At 40.6% G+C, this 18,413-nt stretch overlaps 1 protein-coding gene and 1 long non-coding RNA gene across 6 annotated transcripts in view; one reads left to right on the forward strand and one right to left on the reverse strand.

The window, feature by feature from the left end:
- LOC106505399 (uncharacterized) overlaps window positions 1-18,413 on the forward strand; it is a 122,026-nt gene that overhangs the window by 13,392 nt on the left and 90,221 nt on the right. The gene's annotated exons all lie outside the window — the stretch shown is intronic.
- Window positions 10,203-18,413, reverse strand: part of MAP2K6 (mitogen-activated protein kinase kinase 6) — a 123,718-nt gene continuing 115,507 nt past the window's right edge. For 2 of the 4 annotated variants that reach the window (XM_013980816.3, XM_084983887.1), the window contains exons 12-13: window positions 17,674-17,789; window positions 10,203-12,592 (exon numbers count right to left, since the gene is read on the reverse strand). In XM_013980816.3, the coding sequence (XP_013836270.1) occupies window positions 17,712-17,789 (78 nt within the window). In that variant the 3' untranslated portion in view covers window positions 10,203-12,592; window positions 17,674-17,711. Of the gene's footprint in view, window positions 12,593-13,388; window positions 17,790-18,413 lie in introns of those variants that run through there. The other 2 variants (XM_084983885.1, XM_084983886.1) reach the window with 1 other exon arrangement.

Below are 18,413 nucleotides of genomic sequence, written 5' to 3' on the forward strand. Positions count from 1 at the left end.
GGGAGCTGTATTCAGTATCTTATAACCTATAATGAAAAAGAATCTGAAAAAGAAAATATATATATCTGAATCACTTTACTATACACCTAAAACTAATATATAGTAAATCAATTGTACTTCAACTTTTTTTTTGAAAAAGTATATATGTTTTTTAAGGTCTCAATTCAAATGGAATGCTTTCTCAAGTATTTGATAAATAGCAAAGAAATTTTTGTTTCAAGTTATTTTTACATCTTCAGTATTTAGAGCATATTCCAGCCATAAATAATATTTTGTTACATGGAGCCTAATCATTGTTAAAAAGTATATGGAGGCTCCCTTTTTTCTGCTGTATATTTTTTCAATCTTACTGAATACCTTGAAAATTTCTTTCAGTATACGTTGGATTTGCCATTTCAGAAGTGGTTATGTCACTGTTTTAATCTCATAAAGCAGAGTTTGCGAAAATAAAAATGTTGGTTTTCTCTCTGAGATGAGGAGGTGAATAAAGGTTTTAATCTGACATGCAAACTGAAAAATAGGAACATCTGTTTGTGATGCTAAGATCTGGCTTCAGTGTGTATTCCTTCATGTTCAGCCAACACAAGCCAGGTATTATTATGATGCACTGGGCTAGATGGTCTAAAATACCTTCCTACTTATCTTTACTTTATATGCATTTTTGTTCAGTTGTATTTGTAGAAAAAGGATGTGTTTGGAGGATGACATAAGAGCAACTTATTGAGTGATAATAGTGTGGCAGACCCTGAACTAAATGCCCAAGAGGCTGTATTTCGTTTAATTCTCACAAGCACTCTCTAAAGTAGGTTCTCTTACTATTTCCATTTTAAGAAGGAGTAAACTGAAGGACAGAGGGTTGAAGACATGTGTCCAAGGTCACACAGCTAGGAAGTGGTGGAGCCAGGATTTTAAACAGCCGATGTGGCTCCAGCCTGGAGCCATCCTCCTTGTTTCCATACCGACTCAAGCTCCATCTCTTGCTTAGTTGCTTCACAACTTCTTTCACTATTTTAAAATAATTCTTCACCCATTTTTATTAGCATTATCAAGTCATAGTTCAACTCAGCTTATCCTGCAAAAGTGTGTCATGAATCATAGATTATTTTTTGCACATAATCATTTTCAGATAAGCTGCAGTAAGACTCACCGGCTCCTTAATTTTCCAGAAATTGCTCACTTGCATGCACAGGATTCATGTTCTTTGCTCTTGGCAAGCAGACATTGCCACTTGCCCTAAGTCTTGAAACTGACCTAGTCTCCTCTTAATAGTTTAGGGAATCAGCAGCTTTGGCGATGCAGTATTTTTGTGGATTCCAACAAAGGAGTCAAGGAGAAGATAACCTCTCCAAAGATCACTATCTAGCTAGCGAGACCAATTTATCCACTTGATGGTGAAAGTTGTGAATTGTTCAAAAGTTTTCTAAAGCACGCAATGTCACTGGCTTGACTCTCCTGACTGCCAAATTGGAGGAGGCAAGAGAGATGGCATGTTCTCGATAAACAGTTCTGCAGCTGTTGAAAAGGTCAAGTGGTTTAGCAAGTTCTTGCCTAAGGACAGCCCTTTGCCTCCCAGTCCACAGGCTTGCTTTAGAATGTAGGAAAGTGAACCGCCCTGAGCTCAGCTAACTACTCAGGCAAGTAGCATTAATGCGGAGTCTGCCTCCCTTGGGACACGGAGAGCTACCCCTTGCCAAGGAAGTTCCTGACTACACTGTTAGTGCAAGGAAACCCAAGGTGAGGTGCATTCAGGCCCAAATAAGCCCAGGAGTCTGGTCAGAGACTGGGAGTTTGGAAGCAGAATTATTTAGGTTCGGGCTCTAAACTTCATGATCACCAACCACCTCCTTCACTGTGAAGCCTGTGCAGTGCTGTGTATCCCTAAAGCAGCTCTCCATTTGGAATCCATAAAATGCATTTATTTGTTGGAGTTCCTGCTGTGACATAGTGGGTTAGAGATCTGGCATTGTCTCTGTGAGGGTGAGGGTTCAATCCCCAGCCCGGCTCAGTGGGTTTAAAATCTGGTATTGCCACAGCTATGGCGTAGGTCACAGCTGCAGCTTGGATCTGATCCCTGGCCTGGGAACTTCCATATGCAGCAGGTGTGGGTGAAAAAGGGAAAAAAAAAAAAAAAAACCATGGCACACACACGTTTGTTAATAACTGGTGTAAAGTTATTTGAGCCTAAGGGTTATTTTTTCCCTTTAAAATACTTCTTCTCAATAATCCTGTAATGAAAAAAAAAGGAACCTGCATTTATCCAAACATCATTAAATATACTTTAACATATATATTCTTCCAGCCAATATAGAAATTCTACTTTTTAAATCTGATTATCACTTCCTAAGGCATCATTTGTCTGTAACATGGGGCAAATGTCAAAAGAATTACAGGAGCATTTGAGGTCTGATCATTGAAACTTCAGAATTGGATGTGATGGGTAGACCACGACCACTCTTCCTTCTCCAACTACCTTGTGAATATAAATCACCTGGGGATCCTGCGATTCACATTCACGCCCTGCTCTGCATTGTCAGCAAGCTCCTGGGAGATGGCACTGATGCTATGGCATTGAAGGGCAAGGCCACAGAAGGCAAATTCTAGGATAGTGCAGAGCTTCTCAAAACCAGCATGGCTATATCACATCTGATAAGGGATTCCAGAGCTAATGCCCACTGGATGCACAATGATTCATTTTGTTTATAAAATTCTAGTTCTAGCTTCGTTGAGACTTAATGTGGTCTCCTTAAAAGGTTGGGTACCCACCAGACCAACTGGAAATTCTGCCCTTGTCTGTTCTGCATAATACCATAACTGCAAAAAAAAAAAATTTAATGTAGTCTTGCTTCTTATTCTTGATCCCTGTTCCTACGATTTGTACTTTTTCTTTAAACAGTTTGTGCACATATCTTCCTTTGTGGATATTGGTGAAACACGTATCTTATACTCCAACCCATTCAAGAAATATACCTTCAGGACCTTTAGGACACCATTGTATGGGCAGGCCCTGGCACCACCAATTTCACAATAATGGAAGGAGAGAACTGTGTTGAAACAAATGAAATCTTTGTTGACATTTAGCACGGAGAAAGATTTTTGAGGTCCTTCAGCTCTTTAAAGCTTTTCTGGGAGCTCCCATTGTGACTAAGTGGGTTAAGAATTCAACTAGTATCCATGAGGATGTGAGTTCGATCCCTGGCCTCACTTGGTGGGCTAAAGGATCTGGCATTGCTATGAGCTGAGGTGTAGGTCACAGACGCAGCTTGGATCTGACGTTGCTGTGGCTGTGGTGGAGGCCAGCTACAGCTCCAATTTGACCCCTAGCCTGGTAACTTCCATATGCCAAGGGTGAGGCCCTAAAAAGACAAAAAAAAAAAAAATTCTAAGACAATCAGCTTCATGCATAAATATGTAGGAATAGGGGGGTTTAACAATCAAAAGCAAATAATCAAAAATTCTACTAACAGAAGAATTTACATGTACATATGTACATGTAAATATACATGTACATATGTATTGGAATATTATGCAGCCATTAAAAATGATGCTGCCATCTATATTAATTGACATAAGATGCCCATGTTATAATTTGGAACACAAGGCAGATAACAATCCCATTAAGGTTTTCTGAGTGTGAATTTGCATGTGTGTAAAATAGTGTAGATCACTATACTTTAAAGAACACATGAACAGTTAATTCAGAATTGTGGATGTTGGTTTCCTTGCATGTAATTCTCTAAATTTTCTCATAATATATTATTTTTAAAATAAGAAGCAAGGCTATTTCCATTTGAGCGGAAAACACCTACTCAGCAAGTATTTATGAACCCTGACCATCTGGGGTGGTGGGGAAATACTGACCGGAGTTTCGTGAGTCATTAGTATCAATGGTTACTTCCCTCTTGTGTCATTTTAATTCTAACTATGACTTAGGATTTTTCAGGCAGAGATGGCTAACTCACTCTGTAGGATAATATCATTTTGACCAAAGTGCTTTCCTTGGCAAAATTGTGGATGATAAGTAAAAGGAAATAATTTCATCATTAACTTTAGTACATTTTGTCTACCGCCTTTTGCCCCCCCCCACCCCCCTTTTAGAAAAGAAGGAATAGGGAGTGCCCATTGTAATTCAGCTATTATCCGTGAGGACTTGGGTTTGATCCTGACCCTGCTCAGTGGGTTAAGGATCTGGTGTTGCTATGAGCTGTAGTGTAGGTCACAGACACAGCTCAGATCTGGCATTGCTGTGGCTGTGGCATAGGCTGGCAGCTGTAGCTCCGTTTCATTCATCTCCTAGCCTGAGAACTTCCCTAGGCTGCAGGTGCGGCCCTGAGAAAGAAAAAGAAAGAAAAGATGGAATAAGATCCAAATATAAAATACATTCCCATGGTATTGGACAGACCAAGTATGAAAGTTTTGAAAGATGCCTCTGCCGTGAAACACCATGAAATATGTCCCAGTGTTCACAGTGGAAATTACACAACGTAATTTCCTCGAAGTTTCTACCTCGACCTTTTGAATCACTAATTCTGGGGCATTCCAACCACCATGGAAGAATTTTGAATTCTCTAAGACGGCCAGGCTCTGAGGAACCCAAGCCAGTCACACAGAGAGGCCACCGCAGGACTGGGAGAAAGTCGTAAACTGTTGTTTTAAGCTATTGAGTGTTGCGGTTTGCTATGGTACAGAAGATGAGCAACACACCACAAAACAAGTACAAAACCCTTTTGCTCTCAACCCAGTTGCCTTTCTCCATTTTCCACTTGAACTCAGTTTCCTACAAAATGTTGAGTAAACAGGGAGTCTTCTGGACGGTGTGCCAAGAAAGAAGGCATTATACCCATCAGAAGAAACATCTTAAATATCTGATGATATTTTAGCATATGAAAATAAAGAATGGCAATAGATTCCTGTGGGAAATAAGGAATGGCTATGGAGAAGTGGGTAAAAGAAGATTCATATTCCATGCCTGAGAATCTTGAGCTTGTTCGTGCCTTCCACCTCCGCAAACCTCCACTCCTAATAAGAACGTAACATTGCTAATAGCAAGGAAGGCCTATCGCCTAAGACAGATGAAGGACTGCAGCAATCTGAACACAGTCCCGGGGGAGAAGGACTTCACAATCCGTACGACAGAGCCTGTTCTCATTGGAAAATCATCTGAATGATGGATGCAGAAGTAAGGTGTGCCCTCTGTTTCGTATTCCAACAAATTGTAGAAATAATGTAAATCCGAGGTGAAACACTAGGGACTTTTAAGAGTCAACTCCTGATTCAGCAATACCAACTTGTTTAAGCAAAAAGCCAGAGAGAGGTGAGTATATGCCTCCAGGTACAGTCGATGATCCACTCAAACTGCCAACATTGAGATATATGATGGAAAACTTCTCAGATATTAAGAAATGAAACAATGCGGCTTGCAGCACCATGGATGCGATTAGAGTCTCGTACTACGTGATGCTAAGTCAGATGGAGAAAGACAAACACCATATGATATCATTTATATGTGGAATCTAAAATATGTCACAAATGAACCTACCTACAGAACAGAAACAGACTCACAGACATAGAGAACAGACTTAGAGTTGCCAAGGGCGAGGGGGAGGGAGTGGGATGGACTTGAGAGTTTGGGGTTTGTAGATGCAACTATTACATTCTGAATTGATAAGCAATGAAGTCCTAGCTTGGATAGATCATGATGGAAAAGAACATAAGAAAGGGAATGTGTGTGTGTGTGTGTGTGTGTGTGTGTGTGTGTGAGAGAGAGAGAGAGAGAGAGAGAGAGGGACTGGGTCACTTTGCTGTACAGCAGAAATTGGCACAATATTGTAAATCAACTATAATTTAGGAGTTCCCTTCATGGTGCAGCAGAAACAAATCTGACTAGGGACCATGAGGTTGCGGGTTTGATCTCTGGCCTCGCTCAGAGGGTTAAGGATCCGGCGTTGCCGTGAGCTGTGGTGGAGGTCGAAGACATAGCTCAGATCCCGAGTTGCTGTGGCTCTGGCGTAGGCCAGCAGCTGTAGCTCCAATTGGACCCCTGGCCTGGGAACCTCCATATGCCACGGGTGCTGCCCTAAAAAGCAAAAACAAAACAAAACAAAAAACACCAAAAAACTATCATTTAAAAAACAAGCTCTAGCAACTCTAAACTAGATTAATGTGGACACAAGTAAATTAGGTCCAATTACTCCATTTATAAGAGAAATCAGACACCCAACCATATTTACCTGTAATACCATTTTCTTTCCCAGAACAACTGCATAGCAGCACTTGCCTGATGGTGTCAAACAAATTCCCTGATATTACATATATTACAGATCAGTCCAGGAAAAACTCACATAACCATATGGCCTAACAGGTCAGTGTTAGGAACACATGGAGGCCAAAAAGCCTTCATCTTAATCTTTTCGTTTAAGCCATCTGCACTCATCCCCACCTCAAGCCATCTGATTTTAGTAGTGAAATACTGGCCTTCACTTCCAACCTACGAATATTGCCTCTAAGAATATGGAATCTGAAGTTCGTTACAGATGAAATGACTGTCTTACGCGTCTTCAGGACCCTGATGCTGTTGTTAGGTTTTGTTCCATTATGTTTTGGAAGCGGGGTGCTGCAGAAAAACAAGAAACTATGTAGTTCCAGCAAAGCTTTTACCTGCAGGGCTTTTGCACATAAAAGCAGCATGTCTGGAACAAAGGATTTCCACAGACAATTAATATACAGACTCGCTGCACTTTTTGAAATGTCTTTTATTGGTTGTACATTTTCTTATGAGATCAACACACCATTTCTTTTGAGGACATCTGGCTCCTGAAGACTTAAGGTGCTTTGCCATGAACGTCACAGCAAGCACTCGGACAGAAAGAGGTGTTTGGGTGTCTTTTTCCATCATCGCTGGCTTCGGCATCTTCAAATTGTTGTTTGAGTCTATTCATAGGGTGATACGACATGGAACACAACACCCTCGTGTGAAGTCTTACACACACACAGCACAGACATCCAGAGACCAGGTACAGTGTCTATAGCTCATTCCTTCCTCCTCAGCAGCAGTATGAAACCGAAGAATATCCTGAGATAGGAAATCAAAGTGTCAGCTCCTCATCCACAGAGGAGTCCCAAGCTTGACTTAATCTCCTGATTTCATTTTGCTCTCAAGGTGGTGAGAGGGGAGCCAGAGCGGTCACCAATGTGAACCATGGAGCCATCACGTAGTTCAACATCTCAGCCGTCTCCTTGGTCAAAAACACAGATTCGGAGAACTCTTTCCTGGCACGTCGGAACCTGACCCTTCCTTTACTACACTCTTAGATCAGAAAAGAGGGGGGCACGTTATAAAGTTGCACCTCTTACAGAATAATGCTGATTGGAAATTTCACCACTGAATGACCTATGTGATACAAGATTACCCCCACCTTTGACAATGATTATAATTCCTTTTTTATTGTCGGCTGGAAACCAGTCGTCTAGGCTATTAAGTATGCCCCATCAGTGGTACTTGCATGAAAAGGCGAATTTCTCTAGAACAAGGACGTAGGACAGGTGGCTTCTCCGATGTGAAAAACAGCAGTGATTTCTTTAAAGCCACATTATCCCTCAGTTCAGTATATTTCTGGTAACGCTGTTAAGACAAAACCTACATCAATGCTAATATTTGCATCTACCTCAAATCCTGCGCAGAAGCTATTTCCTTGGTGCCATGATTTTGAGATAACATCACCAATGACAGTAAGCAGTAGTTCAAAAGGAAAAAACAAAACAACAACAATGCACACAGCCTGAATAACAGGAAGGCTAGGCTACAGTGAAAATGCATGGGGGCCACCAAAGCTAATAAGGTAAAGACAACCAAAGGCACATTCCCCACAACGCAGGTATTTTTAAATACAGTGCTGGAGCTCTGACTGCAGGTTATCAGTTGATATTCCTAATTCCCCTCTCCCTTATACAATGGCGAGGAATGTTTTCCCCTAAGGAAGCTGCCCCGTATGTTTCCATATGGGAAAACACAGAGTTGAGGATACACCCCCACCTTCTGCTTTCCTTCTGCAGCTCACAAGCGAAAAGTTCCCAAGGCCAAAACATAGATTTAACATACACCTTAAAGGCCTGGAAACATTCTAACACTTCCTTCAGAGGTGTTTGCTTTATGAACTTCTTATGAATTCCATACTCTGCAGCTCAGCCTGCCTTGACCATAAAAGCCATGGCAATCCGTGAAGAAGAGATGAATGGTACCAGAGGAAGGTAGCAGCGTGGTGTCCACGGCAGGGCAGATGAGGGAGTCCGTAAGTTGCAGGTCTTTCTCCTGTTTCACACTCTCCAGAGACACAGCATTGGAGACGGGTTTCGAAGGACAGGGGTGCACTGCCTATCCTTTCAGAATTATTTCAGGTTCCAGGAAGAGAGCTCAGGGCTTCCTAACTAGCATGTGGAACTGCTTCATTCTAGCATCAAGGAATTGTAAAGATCAGGCATGTTTCTATTTGCTTAACAGCTGTCTTTACAATAAACATGGCTTAAAGACAAACTGGGGGTGTGACACAAGAAAACAATCAATCATATATACAAATAAAAAGGTCTATCATAAAATTCACACAAGGTAAGAAAAAAAGTGGGGGTTTTTGTTTTTCCCATTCAAAGACCAGATTAATCAAGGGAAGCAGCATTTTCAGCAATAAAACTAAAGCACAAAAGAAGCTGGGGAATCCCACCTCTCATACTACAATTCTTGTAAAGTTCAATTCCATATAGTAGTTATATATCTAGGGTCTCATCCATATTTTCACAAAATATATAGAAAAATGTTCATGTATTTAAATAAACAATTTGAACTGCATCCCTAATACCTCTTTCACGTTTAAGTGACCCAAGGTCCTGATTCTGTATCGTAGGCAATATGTCCCAATTGTGGAAGTTAATTACCTAAGGAAAACATTTTTCCTCTAAAAATACCTTCAATAAAATTAAAACATCACTTCATCATTTCAATTCATATAGAAAAATCACTCCACTCAGAAAGTAAATTTGACACTAGAGGATAAATCGAACACAGGGATAATATGACAGATAAATTGTCTGAATTTTCTTAATCAACCTGGGGTGGCTTTCACACAGAGATTGGCTCAGAACTCTACAAATTGTTGCCAAAGGTAACTTTTCGATACAAATAGTGTTCTAAAGTGGCTGCTATGAACTCCCCCCTCCCTATTACATTTGGTTTGGGAGCAAACATCCACTATCAGGGTTCATCCACTATCAGGGTTCACCAGACTCTATGATGTGTAGAAGGCACCTGATAGGATTCATTAGCTGTCTAAGCATTCTCTTGTGTCCCCTTCAGGAAAGATACACTGTCTTAGTTTTTAGCTTCCAACAGGCTGCCGCAGGGGCCCATTACTGTTCTCCTCTGTAAAACTCAGCAATGGTAACTGTTACCTCGAGTCTCAGCTCATACCCTTCTCTGTGCCAAAACTGTCCAGAGAGTCTCATTGTTTCCTACATGGCAAGGAACAAAAGTGACAGGTCCTGCTTCTGCAAATGTAGAAATATAGAAACTCCACTGCCCATCAAGAGCCCAGTCACATCACTTCCTTTGTGGTGAGATCAGGTTCTTCCCAACCACATTAAAACAATAAACAGTTTACAGATCTGTATTGCATGGCCATCACAGATTGATTTTTGTGTTTTCTTTCAGATGATTTGTGCTCAAAAATGAAAATAAATGACCCTCCCTTTCAGCCCTTCTGCCTCCAAGCCCTGCTAGCATACTCAGTGCAGCAAAAGCCAGGGACGTACAGATACTGTTGGATACAGCATTCCCCAGACTCCTGGGCTGTTTAGGATCCTCAATTTGTCATTGCATCTTAAGTCCCCAAGACTTTCATGGCCATAGAGACTTCCAGTTGAAGGGAACAATATTGGTAACCAAATATTCTGATTGGAGTTTGACGGGGGTTTCCGACAGGCAAGGTTGAGCTTTATCACACTCACTTCCCTTTCTCTGCAGGACAAGAGACCCTTCCCGCCCCCCGCACCCCAGAAGCACCAGTTAATATAGTCTGGAAAAACTTCTGCGCCCTTAACTCTCACACCCCAGAGTATTAGGATAGCACAGGCAACTTGAGATGAGAAGTAAACAAAGTAAGACCACCACTTCTTCCACATTTCCACTGCTTTCAAAAATTCACACTAGCTTTTGAGTGTTTTGGTTTTTTGGTTTTTTTTTGTTTTTTTGTTTTTCTTTTTTTTCATTGTAAATGCTAGCTCTTCTGGTAAAGACCTGTAGTGTTTGTCTGCGGACATTCATAGTTCTCTGCATGGTGGAAGAAAAGCACGCTCATCCTGTAACCTTTGGTGTTCACCTTTCTTGACAATGTTCAGCACCAGAACTAAACATTAGAGGGCTCAGTTTTGTGTTCATTCTTCTTTACCCAGGAGGCAGCTGATAGCTGGGTTGTATACTCTCAAAATGCTTTATCACCTGTCTAATTATTTACCCTTTCTTGGGTGCCATCAGCTTAAAAATGGTTTCTGGAGTTCCCGTTGTGGCGCAGCGGAAATGAATCCAACTAGGAACCATGAGGTTGCAGGTTTGATCCCTGGTCTTGCTCAATGGGTTAAGGATCTGGGGTTGCCGTGAGCTGTGATATAGGTCGCAGATACAGCTTGGATCTGGCATTACTGTGGCTGTGGCATAGGCCAGCAGCTATAGCTCCGATTCGACCCCTAGCCTGGGACCCTCCATATGCCGCGGGTGAAGCCCTAAAAAGACAAAAAAATAAATAAAAATAAAAATGGTTTCTGTAAAGCCAGTTAATATTAGGGAAATAAGAGAAACTGTTCTGATATCCAAATCAATACTACTCACTGAATCTTCTTACAGTTCAGTATTTTTAAGAAAAATTTTAAGTTTGGCTTTTTAAAGGGCTTTCCCATAGAAGATCATCTTTACGGGAATACTGAAAATAAATTAAGGGATACACCTGTCTGCTTCTTTTATCAGCTTGCTCATCCTTATTTAGCACTGTCCTTTGCATTTGTCTTTTCTTCTGGCCCCCAAACATAATTTCACATTACTGTTCAGCCTTAAACTCCAAAGTCCAATGACAATCCCCTAAGGCAGTAGCTTGACTTGCTCTGTCGAAATAGCTGGCAAGTTCCAACACAAACATCAGTAGTGACCAAATGATGCTAATTGTTCATTTCTGGCCATAACAGAATATGATTTCAGAGGAAGATGTATCCAACCCAGCTGCTCTTCTTTAAAGGCTAAATGGAAATTTTATTATAAGATCTTATATTTCGAATTTGGGTTTTGCTAAAAGTTCTCTTAGCTTTCCCTTACAGTTTCACGATTTGAGAACAATAGAATCCATGCAGGCAAGAAGACCAGGGCAAAAGTGTGGATTCTGACTTTCGATAGATGAAAATGTTTGGATCAGTTCCTTTCCACAGAAGGTCCGCAGAGGAATAGCAAGCAAATGCAATCAAAGAAAATAGGAACTATTGTGAGGGCCTGGTGGAAGCCACAAAGCCTGGGGATTACTTAGGAAGTTCTGTTTCCTAGATTAAGACCCAAGTAAGTGCCTAAACTGTCCCATGCTTTCCCTGAACTCAGTCCCCAAGTCATCAAAGCATTAGCCTCATTTCTAGAGAGAGAACCTTAAACCCTGGAAATGCAAAAGTGTAACCTGGGTAAAACCCATGTGTATCAAGATTAATTGCCCGCAGAGAAATCTGTCCATACTGACAACTATAAGAAAGAAATACAATGCAGATCTCCCAAAATCTCACTGTAAACTTTCAGGAACAAAGGGCTCAATGTTCTAGTTCAAATGACAATGCAAGTGTTGTCAAGATACTGACAGTCCAAGGGAACTAGGCTGGATATTTTAAAATTATCACGTGTTTGTGTTACGAGGTGCTATTGGTTTCTTTAAAAAAAAAAAAAAAAAAAAAAAGAATCCCTGTCACAAAGTCCTTCACCTTGCTTTATGTTTTTACTTTGACCCAGCCCTCTTCACCTCAGATACAAAACAAATGCCTGTAGAGAAATTTTGCTTTCAAAAGGAGTTTGGGTCAGGCATTCCCATCATGGCTCAGTGGTTAACAAACCTGGACTAGCATCCATGAGGCTGCGGGTTCAATCCCTGGCCTCGCTCAGTGGGTTAAGGATCCAGTGTTGCTGTGAGCTGTGGTGTAGGGTGCAGTTGTGGCTCAGATCCCTCGATGCTGTGGCTGTGGTGTAGGCTGGAACCTGTAGCTCCAATTAGACCCCTAGGCTGGGAACGTCCATATGCCGCAGGTGTGGCCCTAGAAAGACCAAAAAAAAAAAAAAAAAAAGGAGTTTGGGTCAGGAACTGAAAAGATAAACCCCAGCTTAAATTTGATTCCAGATGGTTCCATTAGAAAACCTGCAGTGGTAGGATGATATCTGCATAGCTGTAAACAGTGACTCTCTAAACCTCAGGGAAATGACACTTCTTCTTTGCAGACACCAGGAACAGGTGGTGAGTGATGTATTTGGTGGCAATGTGCTTCCCCCAGAAGGATAATTTCATTTTGGAGGCTCTGGAATTCAGGTTTTGTGTCCCTAGGTGAAGAGAAAACATCCTTTTAGGTAAATTGCTGAATCAAATTCTTAAATGTGCTCTCTTAAGGAGTTTGCAGGTGTCATTGTAAGTGTAATTTATGTCTCCCTGATGATGCAGCAGGAAAAAAAAAAATGTCTCTGAGTAATAAAGAGGCTATAAGCTTTAAGGAAGATGTGGTATTCTGTTCAGGAAGAAGAAAATAGAGATAGCTTAGATAACCGGCAGGCAGTTATTTGTGTAGCCTTCTGAACAGTAAAGAGGATACTTACTGACAGAAGGCAAAGCAAATTATGCAGTTGTTCTGGTCCCAGCTTTCTCTAGAGACTGTGGGGCCCAGAAATTCAAGCAAGACTGGCTAATTCAAGATGGTCACGTCAGAAAGGAGGCATTTTGCATAGGCCCCTTAAAACAGTAATGTACTGATGATTTAAAAAAAAAAAAAGAGTAAAGCAGCCTTCCTTCTGTCTTGGGACAGGACTCAATGGCTAAGTCTATGTCTCCTAGATCTAAGTCTACCCAAGAACAAGTATTTTGACCCCAAACTATTCTTTCTTAAAAGAGAGCCATCCCTCCCAAAAAAGAGAGCCTGATGGATGAGGTGGAGGAACTGAAAGATTTTAAGAATTCTGTCTGCCTTTGCCTCTAAGGTTAGTATGGCCTCCCACATTCTCAAGTCCTGATACAGTTCAAGGAAAAGGAAAACCAAATGATTCATGTCTGGGCTCATGATTCTCCGTGCACGTGACTCACACCACAAAGAGGAACGAAATGCAAAGCTAAGAGACAAGAACACAGTTAACATCTAGGAGTAGTGTGCCTTTTATTCCCAGGTTACAAAGTGAGTTATTGCATAGAAATGCAAAAGGTGGAAACTCAGTGTAGTCTGAAGAAAACTGTCCCATTGGCTTCGAGAGCAAGAAACTCAATTTACTCTGAAGAAAACTGTCCCATTGGCTTCGAGAGGAAGAATATTACCTGAGAAAATGAAGAGGCTATTTTTATGCAACAGAACAGTCCCCATCTTTTCAGAATCCATTTTCCTATGTCCGTCTTCCTCGTCTGCCTCAACAGCAGTGGGACTAAATACTCATTAAATGGAAGAACTCTGTACACAGAATCAATCAATTGCAGTTTTGTAGTTGATGATCTAGAACAGGTATTGGCAAGCCATGGCCCATGGGTCAAATCTGACCCATTGCAGATTTTATAAGTAAAGTTTTCTTGGAACATAGCACCATGCTCATCCATTTATGTATTGTTTATGGATGCTCTCACTCTACAGTTGTAGACTTTAGTTGTTGCAGTGGAGACTGCACAGCACACAAATCCAGAAATATTTACTATCTGGCCCTTTGTAGAAAAATTCTGCCAATCCCTGATTTGGGGTGTCACAGTCCACATTCTACAGAGCAGAGGTTATTTATCCCAGGGGATGATACTCCACTTTCCTCCCACACAACGAAAAAGTTTGCAAACTATGTGTTCCATGTACAATGTACATTTTCCTAGGGAAAAGATCCTAGCTTTCAGCAGAGTTTCAAAGCAATCCAGAGTATCCCCAGTTAAAGCCAAATAAAACCAAAGAGTGTCTTTAATATGTTTAACAGTGCCACACACACACACACACACACACACACACCCTAAACAAAAAAAAGAACGTGGCCCTTCTAGCGTAAAATATCTTTTTTTCCTATTCTATCAGGTTGGGAACTTCCTAGATTTTACCACTCTGGCATTTTTCCATCTGAATATGTAAATTGTCATGGGTCCAATTGATAACTACTCCTCCTACTTGCTAATTCAATAAAAATGGAAGATTCCTTTAAGCTACGAAATCTCCCTTCAAGTCATATATAGACATTAGGAAGGCAAAATCCCCAGCACAATAGAGGTTTAATTCATTTTATTAGATCTGACCACCAGCTCCAATGAATTTGTATGCCCATGGCATGGTCTTTATAAAAAACATGAAAAAGTTTTAACAGTAAAACTTCAGCTCTGAGGGCAAATTGACTTCTAGAAATTGTCACATACAATTTGGTGCTAAGTCTGATAAATAAGGTAGGTAAAACAAAGGGGAAAGTACTTGGTAAGGATTTTTTGTAAAAAAAAAAAAAAAAAAAACCACCAAGGAGTAATTATGAAATGTGGATTCTACGTGTTATATGTATGGGGAGGAAATGGATTCTGAAGCCTTTTCTGAAAGAGAAGTAGCATTATTCATACAAATAATCCTGAAGGTAGTTACTCTGAAGGGCAGTACTCACTGATGGGTACACATATGTGGCAGCTGTCTGAACAGTCACTCACATGACTTTTTTGGCACACCTCTGAAATCAACAATCTAAAGAGAGATAGATATCTTTATAAACATGATGATAACATATACTATGGATGATTATATCAGACTAAATCAAATACATTTGAGAGAAAAAAAGAGCATCATCTCTTTTATAGAGATATGTTAATTTTCTAATGCACTGACAGTAGGGCCAATATTCAGTGTTCCATGCTGGTCACACATTAAATACTTGGAGCATCATCCCTGATGGGAATATCTTCTGTCTCTTTCTTGCTCTCTCTCTCTCTCTACACACACACACACACACACACACAGGCAAATCCCAACTTGTATCCACTTAAATACAGTTTATGCATCTCTATGTTTATTTTAAATTAGTTGTTGAGAACTTATAACACAGTTCTTAAAAAAAAAAAACTCTAAAGTGTAGGTTTGTAAGGCTATCGGGGCATTCTCCTTGAGTACGTAGGATACCCTCATCACCATGCAGCATGTCGCTTCTGCAGGGAAAAGATACCTCAGATCTCCAATCAGAATTCCACCCCTCTCTTGAGAGGGTAGTAAACCAGTGTTCTCAACCCTGTTGCACATCAGAGTCACCTGAGTAGCTGGTAAAAAATACCACTTCCCAGGTCCTACCCTGACCTATTAAACTAGAGTCTCTGGGACCCTGGCATTCACCTTGCTCCCAAGCTCCCAGGGATACGTGTGCCCCAGGGTGGAGAAACATTGACTAACTCCTCTACCCCAGTATGATCATTTTGCAAGTTCAGGCCCTGAGCTCACAGATTGGAGAGGTGAACACACGAGAAACACGCTTGGTTAAGAATATTTCAAAACAGAAGCCACACTGAACAAGAGGTGAGAGTAATTGGACCCAGACCAGAAAGATGTTTAGCTTTACCTATTTCACCCAATGCTGTAATGAAATGGCCTCAGATTTTTTTTTTTTCTGCTACTGTCTTTTTTTCAGAAGGTGGATGCATGTGGTTTTGATTTTTTTTCTCTCTCTTGGTATCAAAGGGAGACACTTCCAGATTTAGAAAGAAGGGTAGGAAAGTGATTGGCCGTCATCACTGGGACCATGCTTTTTCTGGCTGGAAAAAGACGAAGACAGAGGTAGTATCAAAGCAGATGAATTTGATGTTTATCAAATAGATATGTCTTGGAGCTGAAGATGAAGTGTATAGATGAGCCATAGTCTGGGCAGCTGCGATGAGATGGGCATAAGAACAAGAAGAAAGTGCAGAGGAAAAGATAGGATTGCACTTTGAAATCTAAAAGGGAAAAAAGAGGGATTGCTCAAGGGAACAATCCTCAATCCATATTTGTGAACTTAAGGCAAAGAGAGAAACAGAGCGTGCTCTTTCTTTCTTTTTAAATAAAAAATCCTCTGCCCTTGTCCTGCAAAAATAGCCCTGTATTAACACAATATTCAAAAGCAGTGCTTCCTGGCTGTTAGCAGTTGTATTCTCCCTGTGGACCACTTCACTCCTTGACCTTTCGAGGAACCTAGAGCCCCAAGTCAGAGAACCCAAGGGTGCACCTCGCCATGAGAAAGAGCTTCTGTTGCCTTGTCAACCTGCTAGGAGCCATTCACTACTGAAGAAATGTACCTGGAACTCAGCCTGGGGAAATGTGGCAGTCTATTCCTGGGAATTCATTCAACCCTTCCTATTACCATCTCACCTGATGCAAGAACTACTAACCACCTCTAATTTCTTCTACTGCAGCCCTTCCATTTTTAGTAAGGCTTCTTCATTGAACAGAAAACAAAAACCAAAACAAAGCAAGAAAACGTTAACCACAGAGGCAATCCTTGGGGGCTCATAGGGGACAAAAGCAGAGGAAGGCACTGATTCTCTGTGTAGTTTGACATATTTCGTTTCAGGACTGACAAATGTCCTCCTTATTAAATATAGATGTTATTAATAATAGCTATTGAGTAGAATTTGTGACTTATCAAATACACACACACACACACACATAGAAGGATAGAATGGCAATATAAAAATCACATCACAAATCACATTCCCTAAGTCCTATGCCACAAATGTCAAGAGAACCAAGTCTATGACTCTGAGCTGTGATAGAAGTGATTGTACATTTTCCAAAGCTGGGAAAAGAGTAGGACGAGGATACCTTGCCACTTCACCAGAATATGTGGTTATTACCCAGGATGGAGCAGAAATTTAGGAACATGGAAGCAGCCGCAACAACTGGAACATATATTTCACAAGAGCTCCTGGTTGATACTTTTATAATACTCTTAAAGATGCATATTAAATAATTTCTTCTGGACCACAGACACGATTGAACTTAAAAAATAAAAACCCTATAAATACTGCCAACCCAACCTCATCTTTAGTCTCTCCCTCCTTGCATAAAATGGAATCTTTTCAACGAAGCACTAAAACATAAATATTAAAATAATAAGTGGGACAAACTACAAATCTACTTACAATTCATCACTATGGTAGCACCTTTTTACCAGGGCCAATGCATTCATTTTGTAAAGAGCAAGAGAAGTCTGAAAAGCTTAAGGACTCATATGACACATCATTAAATATTTAATCACCATTTCAAGTCCTAAGCCTTTATCATATTTCATTCATCTAGATAGTTCATTCTATACTATAGATTCCAAGGCCCCCTTTGGAGGGGAAAAAAAAAAGAGAAAATGGGGAGAAAAAAACCTTCTGAGAGGCAGGGTTGAATTATCTCAAAGATGAGTTTCTATTGGCGCTTCAGTGAACTTGCTTCACCCTGTAAACCCACCAATTCACAGGAGGGTCAACCGATTGAGTCCATTGTTTTTAGTCTCCGAGAATTGATTTTACAAAAGATGCCACGTCTGTTGCTTTGGATTCATGTAAGGTGAAAAACGGATGTTGCTGGTAAAGAAAAGAAAAATAGCTTGTATTAATATCTGTCACTGGCAACCTGTGAGATCAGCAAATTAACAGAACAGATGAGTCAACAAATGAAGTGCCTCTATCAGGGCAAAACTGGGCCCTTTCTACCCCCTCTCAGATCAAGTGCACATTTATTGATGCAAACCTTCCTAAAGATATGCTCCTCCCATTTTGATATCTCTTTGTTTCCACAACAGAGTATCTGTTGCTTTAAAGTATAAATTCGTATATTTATATACCATAAATATGTAATTAGGCTAAATGCATTCCATCTATGGTAAAATACTAGGAGGATCCAAAACTCTGATTTGCACAGAACCTTGTCCCCTGCAAAGTAATTTTCAGACAAATGCAGCAGTAAAGTAATTAGAAATCTCACGGATTCACACACATTCAATTTTCAAGAAATGGGCGGTAGAGTGAGAACCAGTTTTGTGGAACAATAAATAGGCACTCTCTGCCCTTGACACTGGAGAGCTGGTTTGGACTGAAGCAGCTAACAATGCCATTTTTAAGCCCCACCTACATGTTATTATACTTATGTCTCTTGGTGATGATTTGATCCACTTGGAAAATAAATTATGCAGCCTGGCCATCTCTAGG

The sequence above is a fragment of the Sus scrofa genome, chromosome 12 (assembly GCF_054392235.1).
Source record: "Sus scrofa isolate SSC_HxYL_T2T_F1_AM1 chromosome 12, Sscrofa_HxYL_maternal_Yorkshire_Landrace_v2.0, whole genome shotgun sequence".
NCBI classification, from domain to species: domain Eukaryota; kingdom Metazoa; phylum Chordata; class Mammalia; order Artiodactyla; family Suidae; genus Sus; species Sus scrofa.